The sequence below is a fragment of the Podarcis cretensis genome (assembly GCF_951804945.1).
Source record: "Podarcis cretensis genome assembly, chromosome: 2".
Taxonomy (NCBI): Eukaryota; Metazoa; Chordata; class Lepidosauria; order Squamata; family Lacertidae; genus Podarcis; species Podarcis cretensis.
In genome coordinates this window covers 125,595,195-125,620,095 of record NC_137171.1, presented here as the reverse complement: position 1 = coordinate 125,620,095, position 24,901 = coordinate 125,595,195, and the positions used below count along the sequence as shown (strand labels likewise).

Here is a 24,901-nt window from a genome sequence, read left to right as displayed (position 1 = left end):
GTTGGTATGTATAGTATAGGTAGGCATAATATAGAGTAATGTAGGTATGCTTATGTTAGGAAAATAACGTATTGTGTATATGTACTGTGCAAATGTGGGACGCAGGTGGCGCTGTGGGTTAAAGCCTCAGCGCCTAGGACTTGCCGATCGAAAGGTCGTCGGTTCGAATCCCTGCGGCGGGGTGCGCTCCCGCTGCTCGGTCCCAGCGCCTGCCAACCTAGCAGTTCGAAAGCACCTCCGGGTGCAAGTAGATAAATAGGGACCGCTTACCAGCGGGAAGGTAAACGGCGTTTCCGTGTGCAGCTCTGGCTCGCCAGAGCAGCGATGTCACGCTGGCCACGTGACCCGGAAGTGTCTCCGGACAGCGCTGGCCCCTGGCCTCTTAAGTGAGATGGGCGCACAACCCCAGAGTCTGTCAAGACTGGCCCGTACGGGCAGGGGTACCTTTACCTTTACCTTACTGTGCAAATGTAAATGTATGTGTCCTATATGTATGTGGTTCTTTGCAGGAACATTTGTATTTCAATAAAGACCTATCTTTCCACCTGGAGACTTCCTCCTTTTTTTTGGGGGGGGGGTGTTTCTGTGTGGATAACCTCCAGTCTGGGAACCTCTTTTTGAATTTCTACTACATATACATGACAAGATTTTTTTAAAAAAATTTGAAAGTGATTTATAATGAGATTGAATATAATTATTGGTAGAAACTATTTAAAACATTCAAAAAATGAATCAGCAATACATTTTTTCTTAGTGTTTACAGTTCAGTTTACAGATGGTTGGGGCGGGGGGAGGGAACAACATGCCGAAGCAGAGCCCATCTTTTTCAAGGGATCCTTAGTAAACCTGGGAACGTCTGCATGTGATCCCACCATAAAGAAGGAGGCTGGAGCCTGAAAGGCTAAAGCATTAGCCCCGAAGGCCTCAAGGGCGATTTTCCCCATGGAAACCTGGGACCCCTTCTCCTTCTAAAGGGACCTCCAAGGAGGAAGCCAGGGCCGCCAGGGCGGATCATCGGGTGACGATGTTTCTGTTTTACTTAATATATGTGGGGTTTTGTGTCAGCATTGCTTGTGCGGGTTCTCTGCTGTTCACCTGTGTCCCTTTGGTGATGAGAGAGGTTGTTCATTTGTGGTTGGCTGTGGTGGTCTTTGTTTTCATGGGTGAGTGGGGTGGGTGGGTGTTTTGGATCAGGTTAGCCACATTGATTTGTATGCTGTAGGTGGGTTTTTGTCATTGTCTTGTTGGGCTGTGTGTGTGATAAAGGGGAGTCATACTGGGGTGATGGTGTTAAGAATGGACCTCCAGAACGAATTAAGTACTTAACCCGAGGTACCACTGTAGTGTGTTGTTGTGGTTTAGTGTTGTTCAACACTGATCTTTTAAAAAGAAACTAATAATAATAGTAAACAACTGTGAGGTTGGACCCCAACGGACATCTAGTCCCACCCCCTGCAATAAAGAATCCCTGACATTTGGCCTTCCAGCCTCCGTTTGGAAAACCTCCAAAGAAAGCAATTCTGACACTGGTGGTTTAAAAACAGAGATTGGGGAAGGAGCGTTTGCTGACACTGAAGATCCAGAGAATCATTTAATTTCGTTTTACTTCTTAACGCAGGAGTGCTGGAAAGGAGAAAAATCAAGGGTGTGTCGGTGTGGGTGTGTGGGCATTATAATTAACGCATGCCCAGGTTGGGAAATGCCGCATCAGCCTCAGAGTGAAATGGGTGCAGTTTCCCAGCCTCAGTTGTGGCGCCTGTGAAATGGGTATATCACAGTGAGGCTGAATTTAGAGGTGCTTCAAGGTGAATGAGAAGCAGGGATGGGAAGGGGGCAGGCTGGGCTTTGCAAAGGGCCTGGTCTTACATTGGGGGTCTCCAGACCCAGGACCTGGAAGACCAGGCTGGCCTCGACCTCCGGGGGCAACTTGGATTCCAGGGCAGATTCTTCCAGGCGTCTCCTGGGTGGGGGCAGGAACAAAATGGGGCACTACTTGAGGGCACTGGGCATGACTGAGCCTCTGCCCCCAGCCTCCTTCACGAACCAGCAGCGCAGCTTGGCCACCTAGGCGAGGATCTGCCAAATGACGCTCCTGCGAGGAGGAGGAGAAAAAGGGGGTTGGCTAGATGGCCCCTGGGTGTGATTCTAGGAGCGGAAGAGTCTCAGGAGAGCCCCAAAGCAGCAGCAGCAGCAGCAGCAGCAGCATCTGGGTCCGGACCAAGGGGACCCCTCCCACCTAGCCCAGCCTCCTGGCAGAAGTTGAAGAGCGTCATCCCATTCTCCTTCTCCCCCCTTCCAAGGTAGACTGGCTCTGTCCATGGAGGATCCACTTGGGCATCGCTGGGGACAAAGCAGAGCCAAAGGGGACCAGGCTCCCCCCAAGCGAAGAGGCCCTCTTCAGGACTACGCTTCCAGGAGAGCGGAGGGACTACCCCGGGCCAAATTCCCCTCCCGGATCCTGGCCATGCCGCCCCACCTTCCCCCGCCTGGACTAGATGACCCTCAGGGGTCCCTTCCAACTCCAGAATTCTGCGATTCTCTGAATTCTAAGATTCTGAAGTTGAATCGGAAAGAGCAGGAAGCAAGGGAAGGGGGCGGGAGGGAGAGCAGCCAGGTGGGGGGGCCCCATCGGATATTTGGGCCTCTGAGTCTTCCTGCCTGAATGCAGAATCCGACCTTTGTCCCCACGGAAGGTCCCTTTCTAAGTCTGGAGCGAGTTCTCCAAGTGGGGAGTGTACTGATTTATTGATTTGCATTTAATAAATCCCCAGAGGGGTCGAGGGTCATGCAGTCCAACCCTTTGCCGTGCCTAAAGTGGGGCTGGAACCCAGGACCCTGAAATCGAGAGTCTCCTGCTTTACCAGCGGAGGCTTTTGCTCCCAAGGTACCCTCCTAATATTGCAACAGACTTTCACTCTGCTAGTGCGCAGGTGAAGCATTATTATTATTATTATTTTATTTCTACCCCACCCATCTGGGCGCAGGGCACTAAGCGGCATCTGAGCCGAGAATCACAGAGAACTCTGCACATGCCCTGGACCCCCGGATTCTGGGAGGGGAGGAGGACAGCCAGCCAGCCCGGGGGCTGTGCTCAGCTTGTTGTTGTTGTTGTTTAGTCGTTTAGTCGTGTCCGACTCTTCGTGACCCCATGGACCAGAGAACGCCAGGCACCTCTGTCCTCCACTGCCTCCCGCAGTTTGGTCAAACTCATGCTGGTAACCTCGAAAACACTATCCAACCATCTCGTCCTCTGCCGTCCCCTTCTCCTTGTGCCCTCCATCTTTCCCAACATCAGGGTCTTCTCCAGGGAGTCTTCTCTTCTCATGAGGTGGCCAAAGTACTGGAGCCTCAGCTTCACGATCTGTCCTTCCAGTGAGCACTCAGGGTTGATTTCCTTCAGAATGGAGAGGTTTGATCTTCTTGCAGTCCATGGGACTCTCAAGAGTCTCCTCCAGCACCATAATTCAAAAGCATCAATTCTTCGGCGATCAGCCTTCTTTATGGTCCAGCTCTCACTTCCATACATCACTACTGGGAAAACCATAGCTTTAACTATACGAACCTTTGTTGGCAAGGTAATGTCTCTACTTCTCAAGATGCTGTCTAGGCCTGTCATTGCCCTTCTCCCAAGAGTCTTTTAATTTCGTGGCTGCTGTCACCATCTGCAGTGATCATGGAGCCCAAGAAAGTAAAATCTCTCACTACCTCCATTTCTTCCCCTTCTATTTGCCAGGAGGTGATGGGACCAGTGGCCATGATCTTCGTTTTTTTTTATGTTGAGCTTCAGACCATATTTTGCACTCTCCTCTTTCACCCTCATTAAAAGGTTCTTTAATTCCTCCTCACTTTCTGCCATCAAGGTTGTGTCATCTGCATATCTGAGGTTGTTGATATTTCTTCCGGCAATCTTAATTCCGGCTAGGGATTCATCCAGCCCTGCCTTTCGCATGATGAATTCTGCATATAAGTTAAATAAGCAGGGAGACAAAATACAGCCTTGTCGTACTCCTTTCCCAATTTTGAACCAATCAGTTGTTCCATATCCAGTTCTAACTGTAGCTTCTTGTCCCACATAGAGATTTCTCAGGAGACAGATGAGGTGATCTGGCACTCCCATTTCTTTAAGAACTTGCCATAGTTTGCCGTGGTCGACACAGTCAAAGGCTTTTGCATAGTCAATGAAGCAGAAGTAGATGTCTTTCTGGAACTCTCTAGCTTTCTCCATAATCCAGCGCATGTTTGCAATTTGGTCTCTGGTTCCTCTGCCTCTTCTAAATCCAGCTTGCACTGCTGGGAGTTCTCGGTCCACATACTGCTTGAGCCTTCCTTGTAGAATTTTAAGCATAACCTTGCTAGCGTGAGAAATTAGTGCAATTGTGCGATAGTTGGAGCATTCTTTGGCACTGCCCTTCTTTGGGATTGGGATGTAGACTGATCTTCTCCAATCTTCTGGCCACTGCTGAGTTTTCCAAACTTGCTGGCATATTGAGTGTAGCACCTTAACAGCATCATCTTTTAAAATTTTAAATAGTTCAGCTGGAATACCATCACTTCCACTGGCCTTGTTATTTGCAGTGCTTTCTAAGGCCCATTTGACTTCACTTTCCAGGATGTCTGGCTCAAGGTCAGCAACCACGCTACCTGGGGTATACGAGACATCCATTTCTTTCTGGTATAATTCCTCTGTGTATTCTTGCCACCTCTTCTTGATGTCTTCTGCTTCTGTTAGGTCCTTTCCACTTTTGTCCTTTATTATGGAAATCTTTGTACGAAATGTTCCTTTCATATCTCCAATTTTCTTGAACAGATCTCTGGTTCTTCCCATTCTATTGCTTTCCTCTATTTCTTTGCATTGCTCGTTTAAGAAGGTCTTCTTGTCTCTCCTTGCTATTCTTTGGAAATCTGCATTCAATTTCCTGTATCTTTCACCATCTCCCTCGCATTTTGCTTGCCTTCTCTCCTCCGCTATTTGTAAGGCCTCATTGGACTTACAAATAAGTCCAATGTTCTCTTGACAGAACTCTATTAGCCTTTGCCCTGCTTCGTTTTGATCTCCAAGGCCAAACTTGCCAGTTGTTCCTTTTATCTCTTGACTCCCTACTTTAGCATTCCAATCCCCTATAATGAGAAGAACATCCTTCTTTGGTGTCACTTCTATAAGGTCTTGTAAGTATTCATAGAATTGGTCAATTTCAGTTTCTTCAGCACAAGTAGTTGGTGCATAAACTTGAATTACTGTGATGTTAAAAGGTGTGCCTTGGATTTGTATCGAGATCATTCTATCATTTTTGAGATTGCATCCCAGTACAGCTTTCGCCACTCTTTTGTTGACTATGAGGGCCACTCCATTTCTTTTACGGGTTTCTTGCCCACAGTAGTAGATATGATGGTCATCCGAACTGAATTCACCCATTCCCGTCCATTTTAGTTCACTGATGCCCAGGATGTCAATATTTATTCTTGCCATCTCATTTTTGACCACCTCCAACTTACCCATGTTCATGGTTCTTACATTCCAGGTTCCTATGCAATATTTTTCTTTACAGCATTGGACTTTCCTTTCGCTTCCAGGCATATCCGCAACTGAGCGTCCTTTCGGCTTTGGCCCAGCCGCTTCATCAGCTCTGGATCTACTTGTACTTGCCCTCCGCTCTTCCCCAGTAGCATGTTGGATGCCTTCCGACCTGAGGGGCTCATCTTCCAGCGTCATATCTTTTATATGCCTGTTGTCTTTTTCCCTGGAGTTTTCTTGGCAGGGATACTCGAGTCACTTGCTGGTTCCTGCTCCAGGTGGATCACGTTTGGTCAAAACTCTCCACTACGACCTGTCCATCTTGGGTGGCCCTGCACGGCATAGCTCATAGCTTCTCTGAGTTATTCAAGCCCCTCTGCCACGGCAAGGCAGTGATCCATGAAGGGGGGAATAACTTTTTATTTGCTTTTAAAAATAAGGATCATAGGACTAATATACAAATATGTAGACCAAGTTTTTGTCCATGGAGTTTTCTTGGCAGGGATACTGGAGTGGCTTGCCGGTTCCTCCTCCAGGTGGATCACGTTTGGTCAAAACTCTCCACTATGACCTGTTCATCTTGGGTGCCCTGCTCCGCATAGTTCATAGCTTCTCTGAGTTCTTCAAGCCCCTTCGCCACGGCAAGGCAGTGATCCACGAAGGGGTGTGCTCAGCTTGCGAAGGGTTAAATCCAACAGAGCCGGAGTCCTAGAGAGGACAGGAAGTGGAGAGGCGGGGCGGGTCCTCCAGAGGAGAATCCCCTCCCTCCGTGCCCAGTCCCGTCTTTTCTCTCTTGTCTCCTCCCCGCGCTGCCTCGGTTTCCCTCCTGGGCAGAATCCGGTGAGTCTCCCCTCTCTTCCCCTTGGGGTGCCCATGGGAGAAGGGGGTCCCGGGGCTGCAGGGGGAGACCCCCAAGTCTGGGAGCAGAGGGTCCTGCCCCCCCATTCCTCCCTGCCAAGCCTGGGAGGGGGCGAGTTTCCAGGGGGTCTGCAGCTCTGCTCTTCCTTGGCATCCTCTTTGGGGAAGGGGGGGGTCTTGGGGGGGGGAGGGCATGCCCAGAATGCCCCTTCCAGTGGAGGAGCCCCTGCCAGGCCGGCCTTTCCCCCTGCCAGAATATTCCTCCTCCAGATCAGCTCAGGTCTCCAGCCCAGAGCCTCAAGGGAAGCCTCTCTGGGCGGGGGCCACGCCTGGGGCCCCTCCGTGGAGAAAAGGGGAGAGCCAGAGGGCTGAGCTGGCTGCACTGGGCTTGCCAGGGTTCAAGGGAACGGAGCTGCCTTCCTTGAGAGGAGAGGATGGAAAGTCGCCTGAAGGACCCCAAGATCTTGTCCTGAAGGGGGTGAGGCAATGCAGGGAGGAGAAGGAGGGGGCTCTGGGTGGCAGGTCTGCCAACTTTTCTCTCTCTGATCCCAGAGGGAGCTTTCAAGGATGTTCCCCATCCTGGAGTTTCTCTGCAGCTGCTGCTGTTGCAGAATGTTTTATTTACATTAAACTTATAACTTCCACAGTGCGTAGGTAAAACTGGAATTTCCTCCCGCAGGAGCCAGGGATTGGAGAGACTTTTCTAAAGGGAAATAATCTATACATGGCAAGCATGATTGTGAATAATACTCTCTTAGAAAAATGTAAGATACAGAAGGGGACATTTATTTATGTATTATCAAGAAGAATAAAGCAAGGATAAAAGACACCTACTCCCCACCTTCTGGGACAAAAGAGGGATTATCAGTCATTGTGTGGCTCCTACTACTAACAGGGGACATTGGTACTATCTCAAAATAGACTAGCTCTATCAAGCTACCCTAAGATTTGGGAATCTTGTCACAAGAGGAGCGTAAAGCTCACCTCTGGAGTTTTGGGAGGATATACATGCCTGGTGTTCTTAAGAACACTGCAGATTTAGGATATGTGGAAGATCTATACTTTGATTGCTTCCGTGCCAGGGTGGGGGCCACATTTCAAGACTGGAGACTTGCGAAGATGGTGTATAAGCACAGACGATATCTAAGGAGGAGAGGTGTATTAGTTTCCTGATATTTCAAAAATGTGGCATCACCAGCTCCTCTGCTTCCACATATAGATTTGCTACTCCTGACAGAGGCGGATACGACCACAACATCTGTCTGGCTTGTGATGAGAGACCTCAAATATTGTGAACAGAGCATATCATACAAAGCACCCAGTATGGGGGCACCTACATGTAATATCTACTCTGCTATTTTCTGCCCATGATCTGGGGTTTCAGTTTTCAGGCTTGGAGACAGGACAGTGACTGGTTTTTGTACGAAGTTCTGTCAATTATCCCCACTGCGTTCAATTGGATCTACTCTGAGGTCACTACTGTGTAGACCATGCCAGGCTTGCAAGTGGGGTGAGGAGCATACAGAAGAAATTGGAATCACTGGAGATGTTTAGAAATGGGGCTTCTCTTGGGAAGGGGCTGCCCCATTTGTGCTTCTCCAGGGGCAGGGGAATATCTAGGGGAAGAGAATCCCTGCAGGGCCTCTGAGGCTCCCTTTGCTTCTTCCTCTCTCCCAGGACCCTGCAGCTTGTTTTCACTTCTTGATTGCTCAGGAAGGATGAAAGAGACGGATCCTGCAAAGCTCGTAAGGATGGAAGGGGGAAGATGGACAGTTGACCTGCTCAGGTTGTCTCCTGCATCCCTCCTCACAACCTCTGAGCGTTCCCTCCCAGGGACCTCTGAGAGAGCTGGTGAGTTCCAGGGGAGGGGAGATGGGGACATGGATGGATGGAGCCAGAGAGGTATTGGGGCTTGTTCAGGGGGGCACCATTTTGGGCTCCTCCACCTGCCTGCCTGCCTGTGCCTTTGTCATCTGCAGGCAATTTGAGCTAGGAATACATCACAGCCCCCCGGCCACCGCGATGTATTGGCAGCTCAAAATGTCTAAAACCAGCACCGTGATTGACTGCTCTACCAATGTCAGACAACTTACCGATCCTTCAGGCAGCACTGGATGTCATGATTCTTGAAAGTAACCTGATCCTGGGCTTCCGATTTGTCAGTGAAGGGAAATGGCAAGGCAGTGTGAGTCGTCTGTCTAAAAGAGGGACGTTACTGGGGCTTTTGAGCAGTGGGGGTGAGTGCCAGGGTTAGACACCCCCCCAAAAAAGTGCCCTTCAGGTAGTGGGGTGTTGAGGGGACCAGCCGGGCGTGAAGAGGCTTGCCGCGATTGCCAGAGCCCCAACGCTGCATCGGCAGCACGTGGGGGTGTGTGTGTGAGAGACAGTGGCCTGAGCCTGCCCATAGCTCCAGCGCAGCTCAAAAACCTGAAACCAGAAATCACCACCTGAAGCAGCAGACTTTCAAAGGAAAAAAGGTATTGTCAACAACAATGGACTTTTCAAAATAAAAAGAATTGGATTTAATTTAGATTTGGCAAAGACAGAATCTAAACAGGAAGTCAGCTTCCGTCTTTTGAAAGGAAGATTTTGCAGTACAGGCTTGTGAATGGGGAAAAAACTTTGGAGACACACCAGTCTTTAGGTACTTTTTAAACTGCACTTTGTTACTTTGCTACCTATTAACACTATGTACTCTGGATACATGAAGAAACTGTAGCTCTTTGTTCTTTGATTCCTAAAAAGGAAGATACAGGAAGCGATTGGAGTACTCTGTTTTTTTGAATGGGGATGCAGATTTTATGAATGAAAGCACTGAAAGGCTTGGAAACATTGCAAATTCTTTTTTAAAAAACCTCTAAAAAGGACCCTGGATCTTGGCAAGTCTTACCAAAGCTTGGCAGGAAACTTTTCCATAACTGGGAGGTAATCCCAGGGAGGGGAGGTGCCTGGTAAGAGCTGGAGTAGGAGAAAGGGGGGAAAACGGGATGTATTTTTAAAGACCAGGTCCTGTATTGGAATAAAAACTGAATAAAAACTGAGAGAAATAGCATATATTGGATTACAATTACCATTTGGATTATAAATCTAATTTGGATTATAAATACGTCTGGAAAATATTTGAACTCACAGTGTAAATATTTTGGATTACAAGACACATTGTGGATTATAATATAACTAGAAGTTTGCCAAGTGCTTAATCATCATCAAGGAGACAATGTAACAAAGAGTTTGAACAATGGTAACTATTAGACTTTTGTTGTGGCCTGGTTTTTTTTTGTTTTTTTTTTTGTAGGTTGTATATAAAGTTGGTATTGCCCACTTTTCTCTCTCTCTTTTGGATATTGTGGAACTTTTATAATTCTGTAAGTGTGAAAGTGTTACTACCGTTTGGTTTAAAAGGGTGTGGGAATTGGATTGGTGGGAGAACTGTTGTATACAAGGCAAGAGTGAGAAAAAGACAGGAGGGCTGAAGGAAGTATCAAACCTGACATCAATTCTAAGAGGAGCAGGTATAAATTATAAATGGGAATTCCCGGAGGGAGGTTCCTTTACTTATAGGAGAAAGAGATTCAGATTAATGTCAGAGAGTCAGGTACAGGAATTTCTGGATAAACATGGCAAAGACCCAGAGTTTCAAAGCTCAGGGAGAGACTTCAGAAGCCCCTTTGAGATGCAAAGAGATGAACTGGAAAAGACTGAAAGAACAGGACAAAAAAGCAAATCTTTTTAAAATGAACCAGATCATGGCAAACTTAAATTACTAACTGGCATGTCAATGGCCTTAACAATAATGTTAAAAGGAACAGGGTGTGGCATGAAGTTTTAAAACTGAATTTGGATATAATTTGCCTACAGGAGACTCGTGTTGCAAGAAAGCATGAGAAAATCTTGAGTAATAAGAATTAGGGAGCCAATTTATTGCATCAGATGTTTCCAAAAAACGTCGAATTGTTTTGCACATAAAACCTGCACTTGAACCACAATTAATTCAAAAGGATGAGAAAGGGAGAAAATTAATGGTACAAATTAAAGTTGAGGGAGAAAAAAGTAATTTTGGTAGGGATATATGCACCAAATGAAAATAAATAAAAAAAATTCAGGATTTAGAAACAGAATTGCTAGAATTTGCACATGAGAAAATAATAGTGCTGGGAGATCTTAATGGCATCCCATCATTAGAGAAAGACAGAACGATAGGAAGAAAGACACGAAAGAAGGTAGACTTCCCAAAACTTTTTTTGAAATGACAGAAAATGTAAAATTGATAGATATTTGGAGAATTAAGCATCCATTTGAAAAACAGTTCACTTTTTTCTCTCATGTTTATGGAAGCAGTGCCCGACTAGATGCGGTTTGGGTCTCTAAGGAATTAGAGTCAAGAATCAAAAAAATTGAAATAGATCCAAGAACAATGTCAGACCATGATTCTATAATTATGGAAATACAGAAAGACACTCAGTCCACCTTTCGGTGGAGACTGAATGAAGAAATATTAGATGAAAAAATCTTTCTAGAAAGCACAGAAAAGACAATAAGTGAGTATTTTGAACAAAATTTGAATAATGAGACCAAACTCCAAACAGTCTGGGACACAAGCAAAGCGGTGATGAGAGGCCTATTCATTCAAGAAAATTAAGGTAAAAAAGAAGAAAAACAAAGAGATTTTACATAAAATAGAAGAAAAAGAATTAATAAAAACATTAAATAAAGAAATAGTAAAGCAGGAGATAAAATTATTACAATCACAATATTCAATGGTAATCAATGAGGAAATAGCATGGAAAATAAAAGAAAAAACAAAAAACAAAAAGTCCAGTCGTGAACGACTCTAAGGTTGATTTATTGGCCAAGGGAGCCGACATTTGTCCGCAGACAGTTTTTCCAGGTCATGTGGCCAGCATGACTAAGCTGCTTCTGGCAAAACCAGAGCAGTGCACGGAAACGCCATTTATCTTCCTGCCGGAGCGGTAGCTATTTATCTACTTGCACTTTGACGTGCTTTCGAACTGCTAGGTTGGCAGGAGCTAGGACCAAGCAATGGGAGCTCACCCCATCGTGGGGATTCGAACCACTGACCTTTCGATCGGCAAGCCCTAGGCTCATTGGTTTAGACCACAGTGCCACCTGTGTCCTGATAGGTCCTTGTAAAACCTTTAGGAAAAAATCTAGCAGAGAGTCTGTGGGTTTTGATAAACAAGAAATGGCAATTGGTGCTATCTCAAAATAGACATCGGTCTGGCTTGTGATGAGAGAGCTCAAAGATTGTGAACAGGGCTCTCCATACAAAGTACCTAGCATGGGGGCACCTACATGTAATATCTGCTCTGCTATTTTCTGCCCATGCTCTGGGGTTTCAGTTTTCAGGCTTGGAGACAGGACGGTGACTGGTTTTTGTACGAAGTTCTGTCAATTATCCCCACTGCGTTCAATTGGATCTACTCTGAGGTCACTACTGTGTAGACCATGCCAAGCTTACAAGTGGGGTGAGGAGCATACAGAAGAAATTGGAATCACTGGAGATGTTTAGAAATGGGGCTTCTCTTGGGAAGGGGCTGCCCCATTTGTGCTTCTCCAGGGGCAGGGGAATATCTAGGGGAAGAGAATCCCTGCAGGGCCTCTGAGGCTCCCTTTGCTTCTTCCTCTCTCCCAGGACCCTGCAGCTTGTTTTCACTTCTTCTTCTTTTTTTAAATGATATTTATTAAGATTTTCCATAAAATCTTTTTCCCAATAACATCTTTTCAGGACTTCCCCTCCCCTCCCCCTCCTGTATTCCAATTCTTACAAATAAACAAAAAAAAAATTTCAACAAGTTCTTATCCCAAATTTAAACTTATTATCATTGACTCAATTTTAAAAATATTTTCCCATCCCCTAAAATCGACCTGTTCCCTTCCGCGAGTTCCCCCCTTTAATATGCAATACAGATTACAATAGAAGAAAAATAAAAAAAATAATTTTACGCCCTTTGGATTCCAAATTTCCCTCCCCCCTTTCCCGGTTGCGTTCCCAATGTTCCTCGATGTCTGATATCTTCCTGGAGTTCCCACATCTCTCTAAGCCATAGTCCTTTCCCAGTCATCTTTAGTTTCGAATGTCCAATCTTGGAAGGAGTCTGTCTCAAAAAAGGCCCATTTCTTCCATCCAGATTTTTATATCTAGGGGTGAAAGCTCCAATTTTATTCCTTTAAACCTGTCAAATCTGGATGTCCCAAATGTTCCCACTTCCAACTTTGTCCAGTTCTTATTATTTTTGTTGTTCTTGTTGATCTCACTCCTCCTTTTTTTTTCTTTTTCCCTGCTCTCCTGCACAAATGTTCCAATTCCAAAAGCTTCTAATTCCTCTGCAGAGGCTTGTTATTCAAGAACAAAACATTACGTCAAGTCCTTTTCATTCTTCAATAGATAAATCTATTGTCTCCTTTAGTGCGTAGACCTCTGTAGACAAAATAGTGTTCCATTTCTGCAGTTTCCCAGGAGATAGAAAGTTCTGGTCAAATTCCACGCCAACAATACTTGTAATGTCCCTCGGCTCCTCTAGGTGGATTGCAATAACTAAATTTCCTTCCAGATCACGTCCACCAGTCAAAATAACTTGTTATTCCTTGTTTATAACAATTTGTATCCAATTTATAACAAATGTAACCGGCAAAGTCCTCGTAACAAAGATCTCTATTTTATTCTTCCGCTTTGACAGCTCTTTGACAGCTGTCAAAACCTCTATTTCTCTTCTCCCGGCGCTCTCACAAATCGCTCCCAGGGTTCCAGGGGGGGTGTTGCTTTTTAATTCAATTCCACCTTTCTCCTCCAGCTCAGTCTTATGATTTTCCCTCGCGAAGTTAATAACTTTGTCAAAATAGGGATGCACTCGATCTTAGTTGTCAAATCCTTTGCTTTAACTCTTCTACAACGGGGGGGGCTGACTTCCTTTTTGCGCCTCCCCCGCTCGCTCCGAATTTTTTAAAAAAAATTATCCCCCTTTTTAGTCCAGGTTCCGATTACTCACGGGTTATTCTTTTAAGTCCAGATTTTCAATAGAAGAAGTCAGCGCTCTCCGTCGAATGGCATGTGGCTTCGCTCGGCAGGGGAAGCGAAGGACTCAAAGCACCACCCCCCGTCACCCGCTCCGCAGCCTTTAAAAAGGCTCCTTCGCGGGTCGGGGGGGCGCAAAAGGTGCCAGCCGAGTCACCATGTCCATGGGTTTCAGCGCCCATGGTTTTTGAGGGTCCCCGCGTCGCCGGTGTGGTAGGACCCAGCCCCTGCCGAGCAGGCTCCCTCCGGGGCTCGGAGGGAGTCCGCCATTCGGCGATGGCGCCAACCCGGAAGTCACTTCTTGATTGCTCAGGAAGGATGAAAGAGACAGATCCTGCAAAGCTACCGAGGATGGAAGGGGGAAGATGGACGGTTGACCTGCTCAGGTTGTCTCCTGCATCCCTTCGCACAACCTCTGAGTGTTCCCTCCCAGGGACCTCCGAGATATCTGGTGAGTTCCAGGGGAGGGGAGATGGGGACATGGATGGAGCCAGAGAGGTATTGGGGCTTGCTCGGGGGGCACCATTTTGGGCTCCTCCACCTGCCTGTCTGCACCTTTGACATCTGCAGGCAATTTGAGCTAGGAATACATCACAGCTCCCTGACCACCACAATGTATTGGCAGCTCAAAATGTCTAAAACCGGCACCGTGATTGAATACTCTACAATGTCAGACAACTTACCGATCCTTCAGGCAGCATTAGAAGTCATGACTCTTGAAAGTAACCTGATCCTGGGCTTCCAATTTGTCTGCGAAGGGAAATGGCAAGGCGGTGTGAGTCGTCCGTTTAAAAGACGACTGTTACTGGGGCTTTTGAGCAGTGGGGGTGAGTGCCAGGGTTAGACACCCCCCCCCCCAAAAAAGTGCCCTACAGGTAGTGGGGTGTCGAGGGGACCAGCCGGGTGTGAAGAGGCTTGCCGTGATTCCCGGAGCCCTGACGCTGTATCAGCAGGTCAGCAACCACACTACCCGGGATGTACGAGACATCCATATCTTTCTGGTATAATTCCTCTGTGTATTCCTGCCACCTCTTCTTCATGTCTTCTGCTTCTGTTAGGTCCTTACCACTTTTGTCTTTTATTATGGTAATCTTTGTACGAAATGTTCCTTTCATATCTCCAATTTTCTTGAACAGACCTCTGGTTCTTCCCATTCTATTGTTTTCCTCTATTTCTTTGCATTGCTCGTTTAAGAAGGCCTTCTTGTCTCTCCTTGCTATTTTTTGGAAATCTGCATTCAATTTCCTGTATCTTTCACTATCTCCCTCGCATTTTCCTTGCCTTCTCTCCCCCGCTATTTGTAAGGCCTCGTTGGGCAGCCACTTTGCTTTCTTGCATTTCCTTTTCATTGGGATGGTTTTAGTTGCTGCCTCCTGTATAATGTTACGAGCCTCCATCCATTGTTCTTCAGGCACTCTGTCTAGCAAATCTAAATCCTTAAACCTGTTCCTCACTTCCACTGTGTATTCATAAGGGATTTGATTTAGATTGTATCTTACCGGCCCAGTGGTTTTTCCTACTTTCTTCAGTTTAAGCTTGAATTTTGCTATAAGAAGCTGATGATCTGAGCCACAGTCAGCTCCAGGTCTTGTTTTTGCTGACTTGTATAGAGCTTCTCCATCTTTGGCTGCAGAGAATATAATCAATCTGATTTCGATGCTGCCCATCTGGTGATGTCGATGTGTAGAGTCGTCTCTTGTATTGTTGGAAAAGAGCGTTTGTTATGACCAGCTTGTTCTCTTGGCAGAACTCTATTAGCCTTTGCCCTGCTTTGTTTGGAACTCTTAAGGACAAACTTGCCAGTTGTTCCTTTTATCTCTTGAGTCCCTACTTTAGCATTCCAATCCCCTATAATGAGAAGAACATCCTTGTTTGATGTCATTTCTATAAGGTGTTGTAAGTCATCATAGAATTGGTCAATTTCAGTTTCTTCAGCACCAATGGTTGGTGCATAAACCTGGATTACTGTGATGTTAAAAGGTCTGCCTTAGATTTGTATCAAGATCATTCTATCATTTTTGAGATTGCATCTCAGTACAGCTTTCACCACTCTTTTGTTGACTATGAGGGCCACTCCATTTCTTTTACGGGATTCTTGCCCACAGTAGTAGATATGATGGTCATTCGAACTGAATTCGCCCATTCCTGTCCATTTTTGTTCACTGATGCCCAAGATGTCAATATTTATTCTTGCCATCTCATTTTTGACCACATCCAACTTATCAAGATTCACGGTTCTTACATTCCAGGTTCCTATGCAATATTTTTCTTTACAGCATTGGACTTTCCTTTCACTTCCAGGCATATATGCATCTGAGCGACATTTCGGCTTTGGCCCAGCTGCTTCATCAGCTCTGAATATATTTGTACTTGTCCTCCGCTCTTCCTCAGTAGCATGTTGGACGCCTTCCGACCTGAGGGGCTCATCTTCCAGCGTCATAACTTTTATATGCCTGTTGTCTTTCTCCATGGAGTTTTCTTGGCAGGGATACTCGAGTGGCTTGCCGGTTCCTGCTCCAGGTGGATCACGTTTGGTCAAAACTCTCCACTATGACCTGTCCATCTTGGTGGCCCTGCACGGCATAGCTCATAGCTTCTCTGAGTTATTCAAGCCCCTTCGCCACGGCAAGGCAGTGATCCATGAAGGGGGGAATAACTTTTTATTTGCTTTTAAAAACAAGGATCATAGGACTAATATACAAATATATAGACCAAGTATCTCTAGCATATGGTTCACCATTAGTGGTCAGTGTATGAGTTCTGGGTTCCTGAATTGGTTTAAATTGAAAGAAAAAAAGGGAAACAGGAGAGAACAGAGAACATTCAGCATTGCATAGCTGAATGCCTAGTCAGGAGCTCTTGCGGCTGTTGTGTTTAGATTAAGTGTGAGTTACCGTATTTTTCGTCCCATAGGACGCTCCGCCTCATAGGACACACCTACATTTTTTTTGGGGGGGGGGGAAATAAAGGAAAAAAATTCCCCCGGGCGTGCACGGCTTGCGGACACCTGCGCGAAGCACGGGGCGTCCTCCGGAGGGCGCCCCGTGCTCTGCGCTGCCGGCTGCCGCCCGCAAGCCGTGCGCGCCCGGGGGGAGTTCCCCCGGGCACGCAAGGCTTGCGGATAGCTTCCTGGAGCCTGGAGAGCAAGAGGTGTCGGTGCGCACCGAAGCCTCTCGCTCTCCAGGCTTCAGCGAAAGCCTGCATTCGCCCCATAGGACGCACACACATTTCCCCTTCATTTTTGGAGGGGAAAAAGTGCGTCCTATAGGGCGAAAAATACGGCAGTCACTTTTCCTCTTTTGTCAACAATGAAACAATACAAAGTTAGTCTACTCTTGAAAATGGGAGTGGGGTTCAAACTGAAGAAAGTGATTTAGGTATAAATTAAAATTTAGACCAAATTTAGATTGAGGCAACAGCTGGTGGGGAGTTAAGGAGGTGAAGATGTTGCTGTTTGTTTCACAGACAATTTGCTGGATCTTGACCAGAGAGTTCTGCATAAGGAAGTCAAGGAGGAGAATCATGGGGTCATGGACCCTCTTGGTAACGTTTCCTGATGGATCATAATATCTGTTCTGAAATTAAGCAAGTAACTTTGAAAGTCCATACATACCTCTATGTGATGAACCTTCACTATTTAGATGGAGACCAATAGCATTCGGGATTCTAACATCCCCACCATGAACCCTGAATGGAGGGATATCCACTGTTTTCTCTGCAATTTTTTTCCTTCTAGTCATGCCTTTTAAAGCAATGACCAGGTTGTCTGAACTGCCCAGGCCTTCTTAAATGTCAGCCTCAGAGCTTTAAGGGAAATTGGAGATGGAGTGGATTCCAGGATTGAGCCAAACAAAATCTATCCCAGATAAAAACCAAGCAATATGTCAGTTAATACCAGCCAACAGTGAAAACTATAGTAAGGGCTCACATCTAACTCTCTTCAGTTCCTCCTCTATCACAAGCATTCATTAACTTTGTTCTTCCTGAGGCTCTAATTAGCTTCTCTCTTCATTGCAGATGGTGATGAATTGGAAGGGAAGACCAAGGGGGACCACAACAGTATCCACATAGCAGAGAAATCAGATAAATATACAAAGTGCGGAGAGAACATCTGCCGGAGCCCCCATTCCACCTCCCATCAAGGAAAGAGCTTTGTTCGGAGGGATAGAATCTCTTCACATGAAAGAACTAACAGCGGAGAGAAATTGTATCAGTGCAGAGAATGTGGGAAGAGCTTCAGTCACCGTCAGAATCTCACTTGCCATCAAAGAATTCATACAGGGGAGAAACCCTATGAGTGCTTAAAGTGTGGAAAGAGCTTCAATCGGAAGGATGGTCTCAGTATCCATCAAAGAATTCATACAGGGGAGAAACCTTTTCAATGCCTTGAGTGTGGAAAGAGCTTTCGTCACAGTTCCAGTCTCACTTCCCATCAAGGAATTCATAGAGGGGAGAAACCCTATCAATGCTTAGAATGCGGAAAGAGCTTTAATCAGAAGAATGGTCTCAGTATCCATCAAAGAATTCATACAGGGGAGAAACCTTTTCAATGCCTTGAGTGTGGAAAGAGCTTTCGTCATAGTTCCGGTCTCACTTCCCATCAAAGAATTCATACAGGGAAGAAACCCTATCAATGCTTAGAATGCGGAAAGAGCTTCAGTCAAAGTTGCAATCTAACTTCTCATCAAAGAGTCCATACACGGGAGAAACCCTATCAGTGCTTGAAATGTGGGAAGAGCTTCAGTCACAGAGAGATTCTCACTTGCCATCAAAGAATTCATACAGGGGAAAAACCCTATCAGTGCTTGGAATGTGGAAAGCGCTTTAGTCAAAGTGCACATCTCACTTCCCATCAAATAATTCATACAGGGAAGAAACCCTATCAGTGCTTAGAATGTGGAAAGAGCTTTCGTCAGAGGGTGCAGCTCACTTCCCATAACAGAATTCATACAGGGGAGAAACCCCATCAGTGCTTGGAATGTGGAAAGAGCTTTCGTCAGAGAGGTGATCTCACTTCCCACCAAAGAGTCCATACAGGTGAGAAACCATATCAGTGCTTGGAATGTGGAAAGAGCTTTCGTCAGAGAGGTGATCTCACTTCCCATCAAAGAGTCCATACAGGGGAGAAACCATATCCATGCCTGGAATGTAGAAAGAGCTTCGGGTATAAGCAGTGTCTTAGTTTGCATCAAAAACTTCATACGGGGGAGAAACCCTATCAGTGCTTTGAATGTGGAAAGAGCTTCAGCCAGGGGGCCCATCTCACTTCCCATCAAAGAACTCATACAGGGGAGAAACCATATCAATGCTTCAAATGTGGGAAGAGCTTCAGTCTCAGGCACAGTCTCACTTTGCACCAAAGAATTCATACAGGAAGGAAACCCTATCAGTGCTTGGAATGTGGAAAGAGCTTTCGTCACAGTTCCACTCTCACTTTGCACCAAAGAATTCATAAAGGGGAGAAACCATATCAGTGTTTGGAATGTGGAAAGAGCTTCACCTGGAAGAACATTCTCACTTTCCATCAAAGAATTCATACAGGGGAGAAACCCTTTCAATGCCTTGAGTGTGGAAAGAGCTTTCGACACAGTTCCGGTCTCACTTCCCATCAAAGAATTCATACAGGGAAGAAACCCTATCAATGCTTAGAATGCGGAAAGAGCTTCAGTCAAAGTTCCAATCTAACTATGCACCATAGAGTTCATACAGGGGAGAAACCCTATCAGTGCTTGAAATGTTGGAAGAGCTTCAGTCACAGAGAGATTCTCACTTGCCATCAAAGAATTCATACAGGGGAGAAACCCTATCAGTGCTTGGAATGTGGAAAGTGCTTTAGTCAAAGTGCACATCTCACTTGCCATCAAAGAATTCATACAGGAAGGAAACCCTATCAGTGCTTAGAATGTGGAAAGAGCTTTCGTCAGAGAGGTGATCTTGCTTCCCATCAAAGAGTCCATACAGGCGAGAAACCATATCAGTGCTTTGAATGTGGAAAGAGCTTTAGTCAAAGTGCACATCTCACTTCCCATCAAAGAGTCCATACAGGCGAGAAACCATATCAGTGCTTTGAATGTGGAAAGAGCTTTAGTCAAAGTGCACATCTCACTTCCCATCATAGTGTCCATACAGGCAAGAAACCATATCAGTGCTTGGAATGTGGAAAAAGCTTCATTCGGAAGGATGTTCTCACTTCCCATCACAGAATTCATAAAGAGGGAAAACCAAAAAAGAAAAATAATAACGCAAACATTATTGAACAACCCTTACAAAACACATTTGTATAGAAAAGTGAAAGGGCATGGGAAAATAACTAAAAATACCCTTTATCACATTTGTATCATATCATTTGTCAACACATAGAAAGGCAGGCTCCTGCAGCGATCCCCAGGGTGCCCCCTCTTCTCCCTGTCTCCCAACCTGAGTGATCGTTCCACTGTAGCAATAATTACTCAGAATATGCACTCCTGGATAAACCCAGCTGTATTTAGTATCCAGCCTTTTCCCTCCCCTTTAGCAAGATGGCACTTTCCCTACATTCCGCCCCCCCCCCCCCAGCCCAGGCTTCAAATCTTAACCACTCAGATAGTGCAATATGACTCTAATAACCCAAATTAGTATTTCTCCAGTTTCTAGGTCCAGTTTCTATAAAGCCTTATTAAAACTGTTCCAACAAGTCTCAGTCAAATCACAGTCCAAAATTATTGTGTCTTTTAATGTTCATCCAATCCTGCTCCTTCTTCTTTTACTAATCTTCTTTCCTAATCCACTGGGGGTGGGGAAGAAGGCATATTAAATCCCTTTTTTCACACGAGATCATAGCTTGTGTTGTGAACAGTTTCAGGAGTTGCACTGCATCCCCTTTTGCTGGATGTACCTTTTTCTCTGCCGATAATTCCCACACCAGCTCATCCCAACGCAGCCTTGTCTTTCCATGGAGCTCTTTCTCTCTCCTCCTGTTCTTCCCTCACCTGCTCAACAGAACCTTCTGCCACTCCCAGCGACTCCTTTCCAACGACTCCCAGCTTATGAACCACACATTAACCTCGGTCTCTTTTTCTGGAACCCGTCTTGGTCTTCAATGCCAAGGTGCTCCATGTCTGGATAGGGAGCAGAGCTGCAGAAGTTTGTTTGGAGTGGATGCATCTGGTTCTCCATAAATCAGGCAGAATTGGCAAAAGAAGAACTTTCTACTAAAGGTTTTTCAGCTTCGTTACAGAACAAAGCTTCAGGGGACTTAGCAGATGTGAAAGTTAGAAAATGAAAGTAAGAAAGAGAAACCAGACCACTGAGCTCACAGATTTATCTTTCTGGCTCTGTGTGACCTTGAGATAACAAAACACAAATCATAATAAATCCAGTTGCCTCAGCAGAAAAGAACAAAACCTTCTGGGAGGAACCAGTGTTTTCCAGTATTTTCGGGTTCCGCCCTCAGGATTTTATCTGTGACATTTTGTTCCACTGCCAGAAAAGCATCTTTAGCTCCCTAGTTCCTGTGACAACACTTTGGCCCAAGTTTCAAACTTTTTAAATTAGCACGGTGGTTAGCTTGTTGCAGGCTTGTTAAGCCTCTTTAATATAGGATTTCTGGTAAGATCCCTTCTACTACCTCATAAAAAGACACAACACAATTTTGTTAATGTCAATATAAAAGTAGTTTACTCATTCAGTTCACAGATGCATCCCTGAAGGCAGACTTAGGTTACAAAAGTGTCTAACTATATGAACTATCCCATAAGGGAGTTAGTCCCAAGTGACTGCAACTGAGCTGTCACTTCTCCTAACATATAGGAAGACAAAATGGAGAAAAAGAGCAGAACATGGAGGACATATGATATTATGACCAGGCCTTATCTGAAGAGCCAAATGATTTTGGTTATTTCAGGATGATGACATTGGGTTGCAACTATTAAGATTGCTGCGATCCTTTGATTGGTGAATAGGAATGATGTGCAATTTGCCATTCCATCCAAAAAAAAAACCCTAGAATAAAATATAAATTACTTATTGATCGGAGAAAGAGAGGCGGATTTGACCTATGTGACCTGGAATTATATCATGGTGCAGCAGCTCTGACCTGCTTAAAGGAGTGGATTAAGTTAAAGGAAACTGATGAGTTAGATCTGGAGGATGTAGGCACTCGATTTGGATGGTATGCATACCTAATAGATGGAAAGGATAGAGTCCACAAGGGTTTTCTGGACCATATTATAAGGAAATCATTGTATAAAATATGGATGTATATAAAGGGATCCTAGAACCCAAAACTGTTGGATTTAAGCAGGTTTCTTGCACAGCCTGCTATGATTTCTGGCCATCCTTCACACTTCCCTGTGCCACTGGACTCGAGCCAGTGTGGTGTAGTGGTTAAGAGCGGTAGTCTTGTAATCTGGGGAACTGGGTTCGCGTCTTTGCTCCTCCACATGCAGCTGCTGGGTGACCTTGGGCCAGTCATGCTTCTTTGAAGTCTCTCAGGCCCACTCACCTCACAGAGTGTTTGTTGTGGGGGAGGAAGGGAAAGGAGAATGTTAGCCGCTTTGAGACTCCTTAAAGGGAGTGAAAGGCGGGATATCAAATCCAAACTCCTCCTCCTCCTCCTCCTCCTCTTCTTCTTCTTCTTCTTCTTCTTCTTCTTCTTCCCAGTTTCAAGCAGAGTATCGCAGCAGTGGGGTGCCTTTTGTAGGTGCAATAAATAACAGGTCCATACACCGGCTTCTTTCTAATCCTAAAGAAGCTTTAGGTAAAGATAAAGGGACCCTTGACCATTAGTTCCAGTCGTGGCCGACTCTGGGGTTGCGGCGATCATCTCGCTTTATTGGCTGAGGGAGCCGGTGTACAGTACAGCTTCCGGGTCATGTGGCCAGCAGGACTAAGCCACAGCTCTCAGAAGGCAGGCTGTTTAACCCTGTAAGTTCTGATTCTCAGAAAAACACCTTGGTGGACCTCACCTTAGAAATCATGACCGTAAAGAGAAAGAATATGAATAACAACTGGGCAGCATATAAGGATTACTGGGAAAGGAAAATAATAAACTTAAATTGAAAAAATATAAGGAAGTTAGGAGATATTTGAACAATTGGCTGCAGTTCTTTAAATTAATCAGAGATTGGCAAAAGATAAACAAAAGGGATTTGAGAAAGAAATTTCAAGATTGGATGAGTACTTAATCTAATCTAAAAGTAAACATATTTCCAAACTATATGATTTGCTCCTAGAATGCGAGATAAAAGAGGAGCAAGTGAAGACAGAGAATTCAGAACATGATTAGAGTGAAAGGAGAGTAAAGTTTAGAAGAGATTAAAGAAATAATGAAATGCGTTTAAGTCAATTGGAAAAATAAAGTAGCGTAACAAGAATGGCTGGAAGAAGAAGAGTTTGGATTTGATATCCCGCTTTATCACTACTCGAAGGAGTCTCGAAGCGGCTAACATTCTCCTTTCCCTTCCTCCCCCACAACAAACAGTAAGGTGGAGGAGCGGGGAAGCGAATCCGGTTCCCCAGATTACGAGTCTACCGCTCTTAACCACTACACCACACTGGCTCAAGTCACCTTGTGGCTGTTCATGTGGGGTAGGTGTGTTTGTATGTATAGTATAGGTAAGTATAATATAGAGTAATGTTAGGTATGCTTTATGTTAGGAAATAAGGTATTGTTTATAGAGTGGTACCTCGGGTTAAGAACTTAATTCGTTCCGGAGGTCCGTTCTGAACCTGAAACTGTTCTTAACCTGAAGCACCACTTTAGCTAATGGGGCCTCCTGCTGCCGCCGCGCCGCCGGAACACGATTTCTGTTCTCATCCTGAAGGAAAGTTCTTAACCTGAGGCACTATTTCTGGGTTAGCGGAGTCTGTTACCTGAATCGTATGTAACCTGAAGCGTATGTAACCTGAGGTACCACTTTGTGTACTGTGTACATGTATGCGTTTTATATGTTAATAAAATATTTTAATTAAAAAAAATGAATGAGGGATGTGGTTCTTTCCAGACACATTTTTATTTCAATAAAGGCCTATCTTTCTACTTGGAGACTTCCTCCTTTTCTTTTGGGTTTCTGTGTGGATAACCTCCAGTCTGGGAACCACTTTTTGAATTTCTACTACATATACATGACAGGATTTTTAAAAAATAAAAAAGTGATTTATAATGAGACTGAATATAATTATTGGTAGAAACAACTCTTTAAAACTTTCAAAAAATGAATCAGCAATACATTTTAAGATAGAATTTTTTCTTACCGTGAAGTTTAGTTTACAGATGGTTGGGGAGGGGGCACAGCATGCCGAAGCAGAGCCCATTTTTTTCCCTTCCAAATCATTTTTATTATTTTTTCTAGTAAGGCTGCTTCCCATACTATTTGGTACCATTGGTCCATGCTTACTCCTGACAGGTCTCTCCAGAGTCTGGTTATGATGCTTCTGGCTGCTGATAGTAGGTGGGTTATGAGTGGCTGAGAGGGAGGAGAGCAGAGGAAAAGGGCCCCTCGCTCACGAACCCCCCCAAGTCTGAATCTGTGATGGAAGCAGGGCTGCGTCCCAAGGATTGAATGGGGACACAACTCAGGGAAGGAGCGAGAGGGAAGAAGCAGAAACCCAGGGAACATTTGGCCCCCGTTTCTAGAAAGCGGAACATCTGCCTGAAGTGGAGCAACTGCTTTTTGGCAAGCGGAGCGGAAGAAAAGCTGTGGCTTTCCTGCTGCGTTTAGTGCCGTGACATCCTCCAAGTTGAAGGAATAAGTTGACTTCCGCCAGAAAGAACACATCTCCTGACAGCAGGTTTTTTTGGGTAAATAGAAATTTCTGTGTTTGTTCAGCTTCAGGCCAAGATTCTAAATCACCAAGTTTTCCCTCACACAAGAGATGCTGTGGTCAATGACAGAAATTCATTTAATGGGTGTACCATGAGGCAGATCCACAATATTTCATTGGGGGCCATTAGCAGGGACATAATGCAACTTTATTAATGGGAGGCTTGAGGTGGGATCCGCTACAAGGCCATTATAAAATGATCAGAAAGAGTTGTAGAGTTGGAATGCATTTATACCAAATATAGTAGGTTAGGAATCAACATACATGTTTCTGAATAATAATATCACCTAGACATTAAAGGTAAAGGTAAAGGTACCCCTGCCCGTACGGGCCAGTCTTGCCAGACTCTGGGGTTGTGTGCCCATCTCACTTAAGAGGCCAGGGGCCAGCGCTGTCCGGAGACACTTCCGGGTCACGTGGCCAGCGTGACATCGCTGCTCTGGCGAGCCAGAGCCGCACACGGAAACGCCGTTTACCTTCCCGCTAGTAAGCGGTCCCTATTTATCTACTTGCACCCGGAGGTGCTTTCGAACTGCTAGGTTGGCAGGCGCTGGGACCGAACGACGGGAGCGCACCCCGCCGCAGGGATTCGAACTGCCGACATTTCGATCGGTAAGCCCTAGGCGCTGAGGCTTTTACCCACAGCGCCACCTGCGTCCCTACCACCTAGACATTAGATAAGCATATATGGAATT

General features: G+C 45.3%; 1 protein-coding gene and 1 long non-coding RNA gene across 6 annotated transcripts in view; both read left to right on the top strand.

Moving 5' to 3' along the window:
• The window catches only part of LOC307209172, a 52,944-nt gene extending 29,584 nt beyond the window's left edge, over window positions 1–23,360 (top strand). Inside the window, exon 2 of the long non-coding RNA XR_013835377.1 lies at window positions 21,078–23,360. This is a non-coding gene — a long non-coding RNA (uncharacterized lncRNA). The remainder of the gene's footprint in view (window positions 1–21,077) is intronic.
• LOC307206766 (uncharacterized protein) overlaps window positions 1–23,360 on the top strand; it is a 44,629-nt gene extending 21,269 nt beyond the window's left edge. For 3 of the 5 annotated variants that reach the window (XM_079960175.1, XM_079960174.1, XM_079960173.1), the window contains 2 exons: window positions 8,048–8,221; window positions 17,421–23,360. In XM_079960175.1, the coding sequence (XP_079816301.1) occupies window positions 8,048–8,221; window positions 17,421–19,687 (2,441 nt within the window). In that variant the 3' untranslated portion in view covers window positions 19,688–23,360. Of the gene's footprint in view, window positions 1–8,047; window positions 8,222–13,706; window positions 13,855–16,848; window positions 17,320–17,420 lie in introns of those variants that run through there. The other 2 variants (XM_079960176.1, XM_079960177.1) reach the window with 2 other exon arrangements.
• Window positions 23,361–24,901: the final 1,541 nt, after the last annotated feature.